This window comes from Anolis carolinensis, chromosome 4, assembly GCF_035594765.1.
Source record: "Anolis carolinensis isolate JA03-04 chromosome 4, rAnoCar3.1.pri, whole genome shotgun sequence".
NCBI lineage: Eukaryota > Metazoa > Chordata > Lepidosauria > Squamata > Dactyloidae > Anolis > Anolis carolinensis.
The window spans coordinates 17522341-17541966 of record NC_085844.1 but is presented as its reverse complement, the minus strand read 5'-3'; the positions used below and the strand labels follow the sequence as shown (position 1 = coordinate 17541966).

Below are 19626 nucleotides of genomic sequence, written 5' to 3'. Positions count from 1 at the left end.
GCAGCAATCTGAGGTCACTTCACTGCCTCCAAACCAGAATTCTGTCCTCTTCAAATGCAAGTTTGTTTCCATCTCCAAATGTTTAGCATTGCAGTGATTTAGGGTTTTTTAAACTGTAGAATAATCCAAGGCTGGAGTTAAAATTGCTGGAAGAAATATTAACAACCTTAGTGTGATGGCACACCTTATCCTTTGGGGAAACTACAGTGTCTGGCTTTACTTGGGGGCTATCTGTATACCTTCTGTTAAGATCAAGACCCTTAACATGCAGAGGCACTTTAGACAAGATGAAAGTTAACCAAAACAAATTGACTGAAAACAGGAAAAACAAAGAGCTAACTCCACCCAGGACTATTGTAAAATAGCTTAAAACAATACATTACAAAAGGAGATTTTGCTGGTCGCAGTCATCTCTCTGGGATCCTTGAAAATCTTTTGCCTCTGATGTAAAGTGATGGCAGTGACAGACTTTATAATTCTAGGTGCGAAGATCACTGCAGATGCAGACTGCAGCCAAGAAACCAAAAGATGTCTACTTCTTGGGAGGATAGCAATGGCCAACCTCGATAAAATACTGAAAAGCAGAGATATCACACTGGCAACGAAGGTCCGCATAGTCAAAGCAATGGTATTCCCCATAGTAACCTATGGATGCGAGAGCTGGACCATAAGGAAGGCTGAGCGAAGGAAGATAGATGCTTTTGAACTTTGGTTTGGAGGAAAATCCTGAGAGTGCCTTGGACCGCATTTTTTTTACTGTAGAGTAATCCAAGGCTGGAGTTAAAATTGCTGGTAGAAACATTAACAACCTTAGTGTGATGGCGCACCCGAGCCTTTGGGGAAACTATAGTGTCTGGCTTTACTCGGGGGCTATCTGTATACCTTCTGTTAAGATCAAGACCCTTAACATACAAAGGCACTTTAGATGAAAGTTAGGACCGGGCTGTTGCGCAGGCTAGTAAACAGCTGCTGCAATAAATCACTCAGACCATGAGGTCATGAGTTCGAGGCTAGCCCGTGGCGGCGTGAGCACCCGTCAATTAAAAATATAGCCCCTCTTCGTTGCTGACCTAGCAACCCGAAAGATAGTAGGCTCGGAGCCTATGTTTGTTTGTCTTTGTTCTATGTTAAAATGGCATTGAATGTTTGCCTATATGTGTAATGTGATCCGCCCTTAGTCCCCTTCGGGGTGAGAAGGGCGGAATATAAATGCTGCAAATAAATAAATAGTTGCATTTATCAAGTAGGAATAAGGTATCACTTATAAAAGTGAGGAGGCAAGTTTAACTAATTTACAACATTGGAATGAGGAAGTGAGGAAGTGCCATCAGAGTGGATGATGAAGCAGCTGCTTCCCCCTGTGGCCAGAATCGAACATCCCCTCAGGAGAAGGTTAAATTACCTCTGCGTCTGTCTGTCTGTTGTCTCTGTCTCTGTCTTGGTTTAATCTGTTTATGGGCATTGAATGTTTGCCCTATATGTACATAATGTGATCCGCCCTGAGTCCCCTTCGGGGTGAGAAGGGTGGAATATAAATACTGTAAATAATAAATAAATAAATAAATAAATAAATAAATAAATAAATAAGTTAACCAAGATGAGTTTACTGAAAACAGGAAGAACAAAGGCCTAACTCCACCCAGGACTACTGTAAAATAGCTTAAAACAATACATTACAAAAGGAGATTTTGCTGCTCGCAATCATCTCTCTGGGATCCTTGAAAGTCTTTTGCCTCTGATATAAAACGATGGACTTGGTCTTCTACTTTGTAAAAATAGGGCTGACCACAAGCTTCTGTTGTCACTGGGACTGATGGCATATGAAGAGTTTAGTGCTAAGGATGCCAGTTTGGATTGCTAGGGCCTAGGATTTCCAGACAATATCCAGGCCTCTAAACTCTATAGCTCTATTGCAGAAAGAAAAGAGGGCCTAGCAAGAAAGCTCTGTGCAGGTAAATGGACTAAACCAACTAAGGCTGGCTTCTAGGTTTTTTTTTTTTAAAGCTCCACCCAAAAACTAATACACTATTGGGGAACCTAAACAGAGGGAACTGAAGCAAAGGAGATGAAAGGCAGAGCCAAGACTTCACACTTAGCTATGCAGATGATACCACTTTGATGGCTGAAAGCGAGGAGCTGAGGAGACTTATAACCGAGGTGGTTGTACTTAAACATCAAGAAAACCAAGATTATGGTAGCCAGACTGATTGATAACTGGCAAATAGAGGGAGAAAACATAGAGGCAGTGATAGATTTTGTATTTCTAGGCGCAAAGATTACTGCAGATTCTGACTGCAGCCAGGAAATCAGAAGATGTTTACTTCTTGGGAAGAGAGCAATGACCAATCTTGATAAAATAGTGAAGAGTAGAGGCATCACACTGGAAAACAAAGATCTGCATAGTTAAAGCAATGGTATTCACCGTAGTAACCTATGGATGTGAGAGCTGGACCATAAGGAAGGCTGAGTGAGGGATGATAAACACTTTTGAACTGTGGTGTTGGAGGAAAATTCTGAGTGCCTTGGACCGCAAGAAGATCCAACCAGTCCATACTCCAGGAATTAATGCTCGACTGCTCACTGGAGGGAAGGATATTAAAGGCAAAGATGAAATACTTTGGCCACATAATGAGAAGACAGGAAAGCTTGAGGAAGATAATTATGCTGAGGAAAAAGGAAGGAAAAAGGAAGAGGGGTCGACCAAGGGCAAGATGGATGGTATCTTTTAAATGACTGGCTTAACTTTGAAAGAGCTAGGGGGTGGCAACAACGGACAGGGAGCATGTGCATTGGCTGGTCCATGAGGTCACAAAGAGTCGGAAGTGACTGAACAAATAAACAAGATTAAATGCAGTTTGACACCTCTTGAAATGCAGTTTGCCAGGGCTCAATGCTATGGAATAGTGGGAGTTGCACTTTGGTGAGGCACCAGCATTCTTTGGCACAGATGGCTAGATAATACTTGTAACTCCCATATTTACTTAGAGATGGCTTGCTGTACTAAGCCTTACCTTGCATGGCTTCCAAGATCAGACAGGTTCTGGTACCTTCAGATATTTAGAGCTTTTTAAAAATGCTATTTAATATTTTAAAATTTCCAATTTTTCTGGCCACCCCTAGTTTGGGATTTTTTGTTTTGTTTTTCAATGTTTGCCCATGGAAATGGACTCTTAAGGACCCCTGGGTAGAACATTGGATCCCTACCATGACCTACCATGTTCACTCACCCATTGCTGAATATAAGACCCCTATATGGGACTCTGGAGGCTGCTTTAGTACTGGAGATGGAGAAATAGGCAAATGTAATGTAAGGCAGCTTCTAAATATAGCTTGGAAAAGTCCCTTTTGGACGACAACTCCCAGAATCCAGCAGGCACATTGCTTCGTATAGCCCAAGCAATTTAATCCAAAAAACTAATTTTTCCATGTGGCTGGGCTCAGGCTGCATTGTAGTAAGTGGGCTGTGCTTTGTTCTTCCCCACACTCGCATGTCATGGACTTCACTTTGTGGCCCCATTTCTTAAGGTTGGCTCTGTATCTCGTGGTGCCAGAGCGCAGGTTGTTCAGTGCCTTCCATGTCACCCAGTCTTCTGTGTGCCCAGGAGGGAGTCTCTCAATTGGTATCAGCCTATGGCTTATAGAACCTTTGGGTGGTTTTCCGTCCAGTATGCTCTGGTGGTTTCCATACAAGGTAGAGTTTACCTTGCTTAGTTTCCAGGGTCAGACGATCTGCCACCTCCTGTACCACTTACAATGTCCAATAGTATCTGTAATTCCACTAAGGGTTGTACAAGACAGAAAGTAACATGCTATAGGTTAGGAAACTTTTAAGACTTGTAAGCAGATGTGTGTACTTTTTTTGAGAAATGACTGCCAAGCGCCCTTTTCTACACAGATGGTCAAAGCCTTCATTTCCATTTACCAACCCTGTGTATAGGTTGGCTTCCATGCCCTGAGCACGAGCCTACTATCTTTTTGGGGAGGGGGCAACAACCTCTTTCAAAACATCTTAGGAAAATTGCTTCCGATTTTAACTTGATAAAAGTTGCTTTTTAGCTTCCAAGGATTGATGGGATCTGGTACCTTTAAGGTGTTTGGATACCTCAACTGCATTTCCAGAAATGGAACTGAAATATAAAGGGTACATTATAGAATTAATAGGAGCCCTGATGGTGAAATGTGTTAAAGCACTGAGCTGCTGAACTTGCAGACTGAAAGGTCCCAGATTCAAACCCCGGGAGCGGCGGGAGCGGCCGTTAGCTCCAGCTTCTGCCAATCTAGCAGTTCGAAAACATGCCATTGCGAGTAGATCAATAGGTACTGCTCTGGCGGGAAGGTAACGGCGCTCCATGCAGTCATGCTGGCCACATGACCTGGAGATGTCTATGGACAACGCCAGTTCTTCACCTTAGAAATGGAGATGAGCATCAACCCCCAGTCGGTCACGATTGGACTTAACATCAGGTGAAACCTTTATCTTTTACCTATAGAATTAATGGTGCTGGACACTTCGATTGTCACAGCTCAGTGCTATGGGATTATCGGAGTGTGGAACACACTCACGTTAAAACAGTGGATGTGGCTCTCAATGAGACATGCTGCATTATCACAGGATGTCTATGCCCCACTGGAGAAATACTATTTAGCTGGTATTGCACCACCTGACATCTGCCGGGAAGTAGCAGCCAATAATGAAAAGACCAAGGCAGTGACATCTCCACCCATCCAGTTTGGATATCAGCCAGCATGCCAACGCCTTGAATCAAGAAAGTTTTTGAAGATCTACAGAGATACAGAAACTTCTCAGCAAGCAAGAGTCCAAAAGTGGCAGCCTAAAACCCAGAATCTCAAGCCATGGCTGATATCAAATGAGACTCCCTCCTGGGCACTGGATGACATGGAAGGCATTCTCATTTCATTTGCAAGTTCTATTTTCTACGAAATGCAGTCATACCTTTAGAAATTTCCTTAGCTCTCCTGTCTAACCAAATGAACTTTTTTACTTAAAGACAGTTCATGTGTAGCATATTCTCTAACTGTGCTTCTTAAACTATGTGATGGGAGGGGTTTTATCTCCCAATATGCAACAGAGCAACATCATTGCCACGGTGGCACAATGGGTTAAACCCTTGTGCCAGCTGAACTGCTGACCTGAAGGTTGGGGGTTCGAATCAGCAAGATGGGGTGAGCTCATCTGTCAGCTCTAGCTTGACATGAGAGAAGCCTCCAGTAACAAATCTGGGTGTCCCCTGGGCAACGTCTCTGTAGACTGCCAATTCTCTCACACCAGAAGTGACTTGCAGTATGTTCTCAAGTCGCTTCTGACACGATAAAAAAAAACCCATTTGTGCCCATAATTTATAACCTTTGTTGCGATCATGGACCATTGCTGATCTACTGCTTACCCCAAACCTCTGTTCTTGCGGTTTGAATGACACCCAGACACTCTAGAAATCTGGTCCTCTTTATTTTCTTTTCCAGCTTCTTTTATTACAGCCTCTTTGTTTATCCCTTAAAATATAAATGTAGTTATGGGCATTTTTGACATTCTTAAATGTAGGATCCACTAGCATTTGTTATGCACTTTCAGCGTGTTTCCGTTCACCAGACTGCTATTGATGCAGCTCTAAACAACAGCAATGAAAATAATTGCTACTCAACTAATATTAAAGAGTATATAAATTTTATTTTGTCCATTTGTCCAGTTTAACACAAAGTATATATTACATAACATTTGAAAGCACTGAATAGTTGATAATATGTTACACCAACACTAGAAAAATTAGAGTAGTGATAAAAAAGCCAGAATGCTACTGAAAATATAGGAAACGAGAATATTGAAATATTAAGATATCAAATGCATTTTCAAAAAAATACAGGCTCAACGTATTTACATGATTTGCTTTGGATAAATTATTATTTTTTATTAAATTTACAAAGGAAAATGGTGCTATGTACACATATTTTCAGAAGTCAATTCCCCAACTAAAATTCATTTGGGGATATTCTATTTTTCATTAGCACCAGATAGTTCTAAGAGATATATTTTTAAAAGAAGGAAAAATCCAAACACACACTATTAAGAGAGTTAGGCACAATGGTGAGACCACCTGACCTCTAGTTCCAGCTTCCAAAGCTATGGCTTTTCCACCCATGTTGTATACAAAAAAGAACATTTGATTACTGAAATCTACTGCATTCAGACATGTGGCTACAAATTAATTGCCTGGAACGTCAACAGTTAGAAGATTTCATAAGCAGAACTAACCAAAGGCTGCAATTTCTCTTGAAATTTCCTGAAAAGAGAAAAAGGCACCATGACAAAGTAAGAGTGGCATGGAAATAAAGACGCTTTTCTGCTAAATAGCTTCCTACTCAATTATCTTCTGATGGTATGACATTTGCAAATTTGCAGTAAAACAGGTTGGACAAAGGCTTAGTAATCTAGTGGGAAGAACACACTGGTCCCTTACGCTTCCATTCAATGTGAGAACTAAAACTGCTGGACAGTTGCTCACTACTGTATATATACACATTAAGGAAAGGTCAGCCGAGAGACAGATATAATGTGAAAACTGGCAGAATTGTAAAGACTATCACTATAATCAACTAAGGTCAATGGTTTATTTTATTTATTTATTTGCGACATTTATATCCCGCCTTTCTCTCCCCAAAAGGGACTCAGGGAGGCTTACAAGTTATATGTACATATAATAATTATATTATTAGCTTAGCACAATATAAGCATTATATATTACTATACTGCACTATAACACTATATTGCAATATTATTAGTAATATTACATGTAATATAAATATACAATTATAATAGTTAGAAATAATGGGAGCACCTTCTCCAATTTTTTATGATGCTGAAAAGCCAAAAGACATTGATGAGGGGGTTCAGTCACGAGTCCTTCAATTTTGTTGCTTAGCAAAGGGGGGAAAATCCCAGCCAAGATCAACTTGTCATAGAATTAGAAACCTCCAATCCGCTATGTAAAAATGACACAACATTCTAGAAGTGTCTCTCACTAGCAAATACTGGATTTTAGTAACAGGACTCTAAGTTATGATTTCTTCTTTATAATGGATAAAGATTTAATAATTCAGATATTTTTTGTTAATATTAACATGAAGCCACACAAAAGCTAACATTGATATGAAGACCAAGTACCAGAAACATGAAAAGCAGGACTTGATGTATTACTGTGGCATCCACTGAAAATGAAAAGTGGAGCCAAATGTTCCAATATATTTGTGATCTGTACAGTTTGATCTCATCTTACATTTGAAATGACTTTTAATTTAAGTCTGCAATAATACAGTGAAAGACACAAGTATAAATATTCATTAGAATACATCTATGTAAAATACTGTACCTGTATCAATTCGGTTTTGTCATAATCTTTGCGATGTCGATAAATACACTGACTGAGCAAGGCGTAAAGTTTTTCCAATTGAAGTATAGTGTAATTTCTGGTTTTCTGGACAACTATTTCCAGCAATTCCTGGGGGAAAAGAAGAATTTAAAAAACCCAGTGTTTTTCTTTAAGTTTTCTAAAAAGATATAAACTACAGAAAACAATGAAAACAAGGCAAAAATGGGAATGAATGCAGGCAACAGAACTGCACTGTTCTGGTTGTAATGAAAGCATGAAATCGACTCATACACAAAATATTATTTAAAAGAGATTGCTTAAAACACAGGCACCAGTTCCATCAGAGGCTGATGCTATTTCAGTCTAAAGGAGAATTTATTACTTATTTGCCAGCATAGAAAAAAAGAAACTCTACGTACATCAAGTTTTTGATGATCCACAACGAGGGGAGGCGTTTGCTCCGTAAGAATCTCCATGGCTCTTTCAACACTGATGAGGTGCTGTTGTTCCACCTGAGAGCGCCGAGCACGGGTCATGCGCAACAAGCATGCATCTAGAGCAGGGATGCAAACACAGGATCATCAAGAGCCACATCAGCCTTACAGTGGCCTTTAAAGGGCCATTTGTAAAGGTATACTGAAAACTGAGTGAGTTTTACAAGCATCAACACCAAGATTGGAGTATGTGTTAAGGAAAACACCTTATTCTGGTGATCATTATAGGCAGGTGCTCATTAAGGCCAGTAAGTTTGGGCCACAACTGGTGGAGTGTAACTGGGTGTGTTTTGGGATACACTGTGCTCTCTCCCTTAGGAGCTGGAGAAGCCATGCTTCTCTGCGTTTATGTGATACATACAAGGACTATGTGAGTTTTGTTTTTGGTGAAGTATTTATTTTTGATGCAATGCCACAAGTTTAAGTTTTTGACTCTGCTAAATAAAAGTAAATTTATGTTTTTTTCATTGGTGTGCAGACACTTTGTCTTTGATGAATTATAATCTGCATAAACTGCAACACTGTTGAATCCATGGATGGAGAATCTGTGTCAACTATCATTTTTTTACACAGTGGTCCTATTATTTTTAGTACTATTTTTCAGTGGTCGGTGCTTTTTAGTTTTTACCCAGTTTGCGTCCCCAGATGTTATTGAGCGACAACTCTCGTCACTTGCAGCCCAACAGCACTGAGGTTGGGGAAATGTTAAAGGGTGTTTTAAAGTCAGGCATCTTATCTGCAAGCCTTGTATCTAAATCAAAACCACAGTATTCTGATTCAACAGAACAAGCTACAGCCTGCCTTTTAGATGTTTTTGCATTACAACTTCCATCAGCTCTAATCATGATGTCTAATGATGAGGAATAAAGGAATTCGTCCAGCGTCTGGGGGAGGGCACATAAAATGACAGGCAGGGCTGGATTCGGGCCTTGAGTTTGACACATGTGATCTATATCAGGCATGGGCAAACTTTACCCCTCCAGTTATTTTGGACTTCAACTCCTACAGTTCCTAACATTGAGTAGGCTGTTACGAATTGTGGGGGCTGAAGTCCAAAACAACTGGAGGGCCAAGGTTTGCCCATGTCTGATCTAGAGGAACGAAACCAAAGCGAGAATGACCGCAAACCCAAACCAGGTGACACGGGGAATACAATGATTTACAGCAGTGGGTCCCACATTCTGGTTTCTCCAGATATTTGGACTTGAATTGCCAGAATTGCTGTTTGTCAAACTGTTTAAGGCTTCTGGAAGTTGAAGTAAAAAAAATAAAAATTAAAAAAAAGAGAGAACCAAAATTTGGGAACTACTGGTCCACAGTAAGAAATGTTATGAGGCATCATAATGACAAAAAACATGGAATTTAGACATCTCAAATCTAACCTGCATACTAAAAAGTCCTTGAGGGTTTGCTTCTTAGAGACATTTTCTTCTTTTAAAAATAGAGAAATTAATTGAAATTACAATAATTAAAATCTACCCGTTACCTACCATGCCACATTGGGCCACTAGGTGACAATGAGGGAATTAGGCCATTAAATGGCAGATAAAGCAGGAGCCTGAGAAGAGGTCTCCTCAAGAGGAAACCTTGAGGTTTGGTCCAAATGTTTGTAGGCGGTTTTGGGTGGTCTACTGATCACAGGTCCTACTGGTGTGTAAATCATCAGCCTGCATTTTCCCAATTCCATATCTGAGTAAAAATGGGTATTCTTGCTGGCTAGTACTTATTTTCTGAATTCTTTTCCTTAATTTGATGGAAGCTTTTTGTGTTTTTCTGCATTGAGAAAAGTAGAGTATATGTGAGAGATTTGGAAAGCAAGGACAGATAGGTAATCAGGTTTGCTCTAAGGTCCCCTTTCAGTTATTTTGTCTACAAGGCTGCAATCTATCCTATAACCACTTACAGAAAGATGCCCGGAATGTCCAGGAAAGAAAGAACCAAGGAGAACCATGTACTCAGATAAGCCAACAGATGACTTTCCACTTACCATTAGCATCTTTATCTGATGGATGATCCAGTGCATTCCTGTAACATCCTTTGCTTTGTTCTGAGCATACAATATTGTTATTGCCATTCTCCGATCTACACTTAGTACTACTATCAGCAGCTTGCTCTTTATCTTTTTCTGTACCAGGTTCCACACAGCCACTGCTGTACTGCGCTGGAATCACAACCTGAGATTCCACTATTGGAGTTTGCATTACTTCAGCTCCAGTTTGTTCCATGCTAGAATTGTGATTTTCCAGACATTCTTCCCCATCACTCTCTGCTTCATCTTGCTCTTCTCTTGGAGCTTTATTCTCTTTATTGAAATGAGAAATCTTCCTTTTTTTACTTAGGTTACCCTGGCACCATAGTCTCTTTCTTCTCAGTTTTCGTTTGGACAATGCTACATAAAGAGCAAAATCAAACTTATTTTGGTTTTTCTTTACTTAAAAACAAGAAATATCAGAACATTGGGATGAATGCAACAGATCCCTGGGGAACATTCAATTCATGGTATGTGCACCCCAGTTTAAAGAACCTTGGACCCACTGTATGAAGAATCTGAGGTCAAAGCATAAAGCCTATAATAATAATAATAATAAAACTTTATTTATACCCCGCCACCATCTCCCCAACGGGGACTCGGGGCGACTTACATGGGGCCATGCCCAGAAAAGTACAATATAGCAAAATATAAAAACAACAATCAAAAGAAACAAAAGGCAATCATATGTCAAATGGAGATCATTCTCTATTTTAGGAGGAGCAATTGTGGGAAGAAGTCGTATTCTAGGTAACAAGGACTTTGTAGCCAGAAAATGCTTTCCAGTCACAAGCATCAAGCTCTCTAAGCAAAAAGAAATAACTGAGAAAGCCAAATCACAAAACTAGACAGAATCAATGGAGGGGAGGGGAGGGGGGAGTCAGCTGGGCTTGCCTGCTGTAGACAAGGGCACTCCCTAATCTGTCACGGGTTGAATGAAATAATATAACCCCTGCCTTCTTGAGCAATCAGGACCAGTGGGTGGCTTAGGACATCTGCCAAATTCCTCTCTAGCTTCCTGAACTATTAAGCTCTCCAAATAAAGCTCAACACAGGTGCAGAAGTCAAGAGAACTACAAAAAGATCATAAAGAATTCTTAAATGTCAGACTCCTGAATTGTTATTTAATCCAATAACTATGAAACAGATGTGTGAGGGACAGGGATTTTTTTTTTTGCTTTTGCAATTCTGTCTTTGTGGGGATTGAATACATCAGGGTTCTGGATGAAGGGGAAAGGCAAACTAATGTGAGCAATTTGGTGCCATTTTGGATAAGAGCATTCTATCTTTTACAGGGAAAAACTGGGCTTTTCAAGAATTTGGAAAGTACTTTGGAAACTGCAAAACTGAGGCTTGGGGGCTGCATACAAAGCACAGTTGCCTTAGCCCACTATCTTATTTTAATTGGCTTTTTGATTAATAATACAGCTTGACACCACTTCAGAAAAACTTATCAAGAAATAAAATACAGTACCAATAAAACAACACTAACCATTAGGATGAGAAGGAGAACTAGAATCCAAAGGTGTTGGGGGGTTTCTTAGTTTCTCGCTCATCTCAGAATCCAATTTCTTGTATTCTAAGGAGTTATTCTGCTTTGGCATTACATAATAGTAAGATGGAGCGTATTTAGACGAACTGCAACCTTTGAAACAAAAAACTGCTATAAGCATCTTTTACTAAACATGACTGGATTACACTGGCACTCTTGATAAGAAACCCACATCATGGGATCATTTTAGGGCCGCCGTTAAAATAGAGTCAACTTTAAAGCACATAAGATAATATTATGAAAATATTCTTATTTGTGCATAATACTATCCCTACAAAAATGATTAACATAATTGGTTTATAATGGTACATACCTCTCCTTTTACGAGATTCTTTAATTTCTTCACAAAGTTGTTCAAACTCTTCATCCATTTCTTCTTTAATTATTGCATAGGTTGTGTCTCTGAGAGAACACGCTCTGTGTCTGATAAGGCGATCTAAACATGCAGTAACAATTAGGCTAATTTTCATAGTAATATTTATACTGCTCTATTGCAGTGGTCATATATTTAAAAATGAGTATGTTTTGTTCAAAACAATTTATCTTTTATTTCTCCAACTTCGGTGTTAGAACTGTATAGTAAATGCTCACCTCCAGGGTCTTTATCTGGATTATACTCCAATGCATTGCTACAGATAAGATCAATATCTTTCAGGTATTCTTTAGCAGACAGATATTGGTGAAGGTCTATTTTTGAAATAACAGTGGAAAGATCCATTGGTTGCTTGATAACTGCAACATAGTCTGGCACCTAGAAATATAACAAAAGTAAGCTTAAGATCAGTCGTAATGGAGTTTTTCTTGTTACTGTCCTTATTTTTTTTGCTACATTTTTTTGCAAGCAACTTTTTTTCGGCACTTTTTCCATTCCCATCTTACTATTATTAGTTTTGTTTTTGTAACCTACCTCACTATCACTTGAGCTCAGGTAAGTTTTTCAAAGGTCATTTGTTTTTCTCTCATCAGTGACTCGCAGGTTGGCATCTGAATATTATTTTTCTTTACTTTCTTTTGTGCTCTGATGAACTGTAATTTCAACTCTCTACATATTTGTACATTTTCCTTCCTTATCTTGTTTTAACTATCAGTTATCCTAACCTAATTCTACCTTTGTCTTATTTACTCGTTTGAGAAATAATAAAACATGCTTGGTTGGTTAGGTAGGGTTATAAAAACTGGTGGAAGAGGCGAAGGAGCTTAATAGACAAACAGAAAGAGAACAGGAGCTCCTGCCAGTTCGGTTGGCAGGTGGGGCCTGAACTCAATTGTGGTGGATTGGTCCTCCCAGCCATCCTGAGAAAAGGAAAGCTAAAGCAATAAAGAGAAGAGAGCAATAACATTCTTGCAAAGCAGATATGCATCTCAAAATTTACCCATAGCCGCCTTAAGGGTTTAACTTTGACAAGAAATACATATCCCAAGTTAGCTCCATATGACAGATCCAATAGCAAGAAGGAGAAGTGGCAATGCTGATTTCCAGATTTCAATCACATTTTACCATAAAAAATTACTTCAATTTCAGTGAAATGAAGCACTCACTTTAGATTGAATTTCATTCTTTTTCCTGTTGACTGCATCCACATTAGGCAAAATGATATAGTTTACATGAAAAGCAACTAAATCAGCCAATTATTGCATCAGAAGACATGTTTTAAATGCACTGCAAACTTATTATTTCTGTGAAATAAAATTTTGGCTATTACCTCATGCAAGTCGACTGGTTTTGTAAAGGCTCTGAAACGTTTGTCAACAGCAAGCCTGTGAGTAATGTTTCTTAAGAAAATCCGGAGTTCACGTAATGTATCTTCTTCTTGCTCCTCAAGTTGTTTGACCTCCTCTTCCGTTAACTGCCTTGGCTCAGGGGCTGGTGCTACTGGCAGAACTTCTAAACTCTGCAAAACTTAAAACAAAGATTAGGAGTTTGCAGCTTCCCTACAATTAACAAAACAAAACAAAAGCTCTGTACAGACATTTGCTTGCACATCCTAACCTGCTTTCTTTTTTGATGAAGGTGGTTTAACAGCCTGGTGAAGAAGTAAATCCTTAAAGAATTTTCTTCTCTCTTCATCATTAGGTGGATAGACATCAAAAACTTCTCCATAATCTTTGGCAAATAAGTCTTGTACCTTTAAAAAAAATGAACAGTAACCGAGGAGTAATAACTACAAAATGAAATGTGTTAACAAAAGCAAAAGTGTGGTCCTCCAGGATTATGGTCAGTACAATGACTCTGACAAATAGAAAAGAGCTTCAACAAAGAAGCTGGATCAACATGAATCATGCTAGTTTCAATTTGACAATTTTCATCACATTATGGATTCTATAGCCACAGTACTTTAAATGTTAATGTATCAATGTAATTCTTTTGATAAGCAATGAACATAAACAGAAACATAGGGCAACATTGCAAAAAATCAATGCAATAATTTCTACCCAATACTTAAGAAATAGAATGTGTATTTAGAAGAGAAGAGCTATAACTGTTTTTTAAATACACTTCTTCATCGCTAGTCTTGATTATCAAGATAAACAATTCAGCAATTTCGGATAAAGCATTATGGAGTTTAAAAATACTATTAAAACTAACAGCAAGTACCTCTGCTGGCAAAGCTGCATGATGTACATCTGATGTTGCAAGGAGCAAAACTGGTGCAAAAGATGGAATATTCTGTAACAATGAAGTAAATGTCGCTTGCAAAATGTGTCCAATTGTCTCCCACCAAATATGAACATTTGGGATGTATATTATACTTGGTGCTGTTCTCTTGGCTTCACAGATCAACTAGAAAAAGAAAAAATATATCTACAATGACAGAAACAGGGAGCAGACACCTTCCTTCATCTGCCAATCATTAAGCTGCCCCTTTCCATGATAATATGCATTTTACATTGTCTAGCAGTTGTGAGAAGTAGCCAACAGCCCTGGCTTTCCGTTCAGATTTACCAAGGAACATGCTGCACAAATATAGATGTTTTTATCTGCACAAAATGATGGGACACCGGTCGCTAGAGTCAGGTGTTCTACTAGTCTTGATATATTTTTCCTTTTTTGCACAAAGTCCCTAAAACAACTAAGAAAATATGCATCTTGATAAAATACAATACAGTAGAGTCTCACTTGTCCAACATAAACGGGCCGGCAAAACGTTGGATAAGCGAATATGTTGGATAATAAGGAGGCATTAAGGAAAAGCCTATTAAACATCAAATTAGGTTATGATTTTACAAATTAAGCACCAAAACGTTTTACAACAAATTTGACAGAAAAAGTAGTTCAATACGCAGTAATGCTACGTAGTAATTACTGTATTTACGAATTTAGCACCAAAATATCATGATATATTGCAAACATTGATTACAAATATGCATTGGATAATCCAGAACGTTGGATAAGCGAGTGTTGGATAAGTGAGACTCTACTGTATAAGCAAGAACAAAGGAACAAAAGTTACTGAACTAAAACTGTCCATCAATCATTCAATCAATTCATCAATCAAAACAAGACAAAATCACTATTGGCAAAATTTCAGTAGACACCAAACAATAACTTCTACAATATTTTTAAGAAGTACATGACTACAATGAAACTATTGTCTCCATAAAGTTTCATTTTAAACATAAAGATGAATTAAATTCATATTATTTGTCATCTCATATTTTATTGAGAACCAGTGCAGTATAGATAGTTTGAGCACTGGACTACAATTCTGGAGACCAGAGTTTGAATCCCCATTCAGCCATGGAAGACTGCTGGATCACACTCCCTCAGCTTCAGAGGAAAACAAAGGAAAATATCCTCTTAACAAGTCTTGCCAATAAAACTCTGTGATAGGGTTGCCATAAATCAGAAATAACTTGAAGGCATGTCAGCAACAACCATTCACTATCTCCTGGCAGCCACTTCAACAGAAATAAACATGCTTTTGATCCAATGCAAATTGATAGTTTACAGCAACACGTAGGCAGTACAAATAAAATGATACTAGAACATTTTTGAAGAACCATGACATAAGATCCTTGTTAAACTAAGCAAGTGTGAATCTCTCTGGATGGAAGGCCATAGCAACCTGTGTTTTAGTGTACTACTGAAGTGAAATATAATTATCGTTTAACAAAATAAGATCAAAGCAAGTTAAAATACCTGTGCACATGTTTCTTCAGGTGTTTTGGCACTCACGCCAAAGAGAATGGAAAGATCTAGTGTGTACACAGTGAACTTTTCCAAAGTATGTATAACTGCTGGAGCCAAATGAGTAGATTGTCCAAATCCTGGTTCCCCTGCTATTAAGAGTCTTGGCCGGTAGGACGTTGGTTGGTCATAGGCACTTCTACAAAAAAGAAATTAGCATCCCGGTTAAACATAATCCTAGTTTAGTCCCAGTTTGCTGTTGTGTCTGCTCCAAGGTCAGTACCAAACCTTCAGCCTCCTTCTCCCCATGCTCAGCAGAATCTCAAGACAATCATAATAGAAATAAATAGGTATTATGTTATCTGATATATAAACTGTTAATTGTAGCAAGCACTTGCATGACTTTTAACATACTGTATATACTCGAGTATAAGCTAACCCGAATATAAGCCGAGGCATCTAATTTTACCACAAAAAAATTGGGGAAACATTGACTCCAGTATAAGCCAAGAGTGGTAAATTTCAGAAATAAAAACAGATACCAATAAAATTACATTAATTGAGGCATCAGTAGGTTAAATGTTTTTGAATATTTACTTTACATAAAGCTCAAATTTAAGATAAAACTGTCCATCTCTGATTAAATCATCATTCTCATCTTCTTCAGTGTAAATGTTCTTATGTATCCTTTTAATAATAGAGTAAAATAATACTTATAGTAATAATAATAATAATAATAATAAATAAATAATACAGGAAAATAATACAAGTAATAGAGTAAAATAATAAATGCAATAATAATAATAATATCAGAGTGAAATAATAAATGTAATAATAATAGAGTAAAATAAATGTAATAGTAGCAACAATAGAGAAAAAGAATAAATGTAATAATACCAATAATAATAGAGAAAAATAATAAATGTACCATATATTCTCGAGTATAAACTGACCCAAATATAAGCCAACCAGGACCCTCACCCGAGTATAAGCCGAGGGGGGCTTTTTCAGTCTTAAAAAAGGGGCTGAAAAACTAGGCTTATACTCGAGTATATACAGTAGTTTCTACTGCTATGAAAAATTGTGCAAAAAGAACAAATGGTAATTTAGGACAAGAGAATATTTGAACAAAATTAAGCAAAACATCTACAACTCTTAACTTTTAAAGAATTAATCTGCCTGAAAAAAAAATGTCTCCCTCCAGCTTTTCCTTGTTCTCTTCTAAAAAACTTACCCTCATAAACATGCACCCACAACTAACAGAAAGAGGCAGAGGAAGGGTTGTTGATGCACGGGAAGGGCAAAGATTAGGAGGACACCTTGCCACCAATGCACTGGTTTTCCACTTCAGACTTCTGTTCTACTACAGAGCTGTTAAGTTTATGCATTTCTATACAGCACATATATTCTCCCAAAGAAAAAAATGATGTATTTTGAAGTCTGATCACAGGGGAAAATGAGATACAAAAAAATCAACAAGTACAGGCAGCCCCCAAATTACAAACATCCAACTTACAAACAACTATAGTTAAGAACGGGAGTGAGACAACAGGGAGAGAAATCTACCCTTCAGAAGGGAAACTCACTCCTGAGAGTTATCATGGGGAAAAGATGTCCCCACTGAAGCTTAATCCTTGTTTCCACAATTAACTACATTTTTTGAAATCCAATTATCACAGGAGCAGAAAGTGAGGTGAAATCTTCTGAACAGGGGCACAGACAGAAAAACAAACAAACAAAAAACAAAACAAAAAAAACCCCACCAAAAACAACACCATAGGGATGTTAACCCTCCCCTCTACTATCAAAAGTATGTGTGTGTATATATAAATACACACACACATACACACGACCGGAGTTACACTTTAAAAAGTACCTGTTCTAACTTACATACAAATTCAACTTAGGAACAAACCTACAGAACCTATCTTGTTCATAACTTGGGGACTGCCTGTAGACTAAAACCTAAAACACTCTATGAATGAAAATGAAGGTGCTTTATTTTATTTGTTACATCTTTAACATATCACTTACCTGTTAAAATTAAGAAAAGTGTGTTTCTGTTTATCAGAACTTTTCTGCAAATTCCCTGTTTCAAATAATGATGGTCCTTCTTCATCACTGTATAGTAAATCAGCATCCAAGACATGACCAGGAAAATCTTTAAAGGATAAAATGAAACACTATCTTCATTTCAATATTGATGTACTTCTAAAACATGAAAAATAGAACATTTCTATTCTCTTTACCAGTTGGGAAACTGGTGACATGCAGTTTAGTCCATAATACAGTCAATTCTGAGGTGGACTAAATGATGTAATTTAAAAATGTTCAGGAAAGTATGCATACATCGTATAGAGCTACACAAACTAATTGACTGTCAATACAAATATTAAAGATTCTTTTGATGAAAGAACAAAAAGTTCATGTGACAATCCAAATCAAAACTTTTCCCTCAAAATTTTGGGAACTAATTATGTTTAATTTTACATGTTAAATTATTCCATAAGCTAAACATTAAAATGACCTTTCTTTAGTTTACAAAAATTATGTAGGGAATATGAAGGTGTAAAAGAAATAAAAAAGTAATATTAGCTAGGGGCCAGGAATATTTAATCAGCACTATTGGATCCAATCCCTTCTTTTTCAATGAATGTATCAAAGGCCATGCTATATAGTAGTTTTGTTTCCTTCATTCCCATGGGTAAAGGGGAAAATGGCCATGAGAAATATAAAGGAATCCTACACCAGACCAAGACCATCCTTTCTGCAAAGGCTTGTCTTCCACCTGGTCAGGAACGTTACTGTTCTTGTTAATTCACTTTCAATGCAAACTATACTTATGGCAGACCTGTGAATGAGAGACCTTCAAGATACCCCATCAACTCTTGCAAGCAAATGGCTCTCTCACCCCCTTAATTAAATCAATACATTTGTAATGTAGTCTTCCTCTTTTTCTAACACCTTTCACTTAACCATGTAAGATTGTTTTTGCAATTATTGTTCCACAACAATCCAATTTTTTAAAAAACCCAATTACAGTAGAGTCTCACTTATCCAAGGTTCTGTATTATCCAAGGCCTTTGAGTAGTCATTGTTTTTGTAGTAAATGTTGCAATGTTTTGGTGCTAAATTAGTAAATACAGTAATTGCTACATAACATTACTGTGTACTGAACTGCTTTTTCTGTCAATTTCTTATAATACATGATGTTTTGGTGCTTAATTTGTAAAATCATAATGTAATTTTATGTTTAATAGGCTTTTTTCTTAATCCCTCCTTATTATCCAAGATTTTCGCTTATCCAAGTTTCTGCCGGCCCATTTATTTTGGATAAGTGAGACTCTACTGCAGGGGTCCTCAAACTTTTGAATCAGAGGGTCAGTCCACAATCCTTCAGACTGTTGAGGGGCCGAATTATCATTTGAAAAAAAAAAAAACGAACAAATTCCTATGCACACTGCACGTCTTATTTGTTGTAGTGCAAAACAGCAACAACAACAATTTATTTACAGCATTTATATTCTGCCCTTCTCACCCCGAAGGGGACTCAGGGCAGATCACATTACACATATAGGCAAACATTCAATGCCTTTTAACATAGAACAAAGACAAACAAACATAGGCTTCGAATGGGCCTCGAACTCATGACCTCCTGGTCGGAGTGATTCATTGCAGTGATTGATTGCAGCTGCTCTCCAGCCTGCGCCACAGCCCGAACAATGAAAGAACAATACAATACTTTAAAATGAAAACAATTTTAACCAACATAAACCTATCAGGATTTCAATGGAAAATGTGGGCCTGCTTCTGGCCAATGAGATAGTCAAGTTAATTAGGATTGTTGTTGTTGTGTGCCTTCAAGTCATTTCAGACTTTGGCAGAGCCTAAGTCTAAAATTAATTATTTATTTACTGCATTTATATCCCACCCTTCTCACTCCGAAGGGGACTCAGAGCAGCTGTATATACATAAAATATATTATATTATTAGCATAGCACAATATTAGCATTATATATTACTATATTGAACTATACCAC

At 37.8% G+C, this 19626-nt stretch overlaps 1 protein-coding gene across 2 annotated transcripts in view; it reads right to left on the bottom strand.

Moving 5' to 3' along the window:
• Positions 1-5666: 5666 nt before the first annotated feature.
• Positions 5667-19626, bottom strand: part of atad2 (ATPase family AAA domain containing 2) — a 33974-nt gene continuing 20014 nt past the window's right edge. For both annotated transcript variants that reach the window (XM_008108228.3, XM_008108227.3), the window contains exons 17-28: positions 17621-17747; positions 15599-15785; positions 14054-14239; positions 13448-13583; positions 13161-13357; positions 12049-12208; positions 11771-11893; positions 11398-11550; positions 9864-10265; positions 7802-7935; positions 7383-7511; positions 5667-6296 (exon numbers count right to left, since the gene is read on the bottom strand). In XM_008108228.3, coding sequence (XP_008106435.2) covers positions 6264-6296; positions 7383-7511; positions 7802-7935; positions 9864-10265; positions 11398-11550; positions 11771-11893; positions 12049-12208; positions 13161-13357; positions 13448-13583; positions 14054-14239; positions 15599-15785; positions 17621-17747 — 1967 coding nt within the window. In that variant the 3' untranslated portion in view covers positions 5667-6263. The remainder of the gene's footprint in view (positions 6297-7382; positions 7512-7801; positions 7936-9863; positions 10266-11397; positions 11551-11770; positions 11894-12048; positions 12209-13160; positions 13358-13447; positions 13584-14053; positions 14240-15598; positions 15786-17620; positions 17748-19626) is intronic.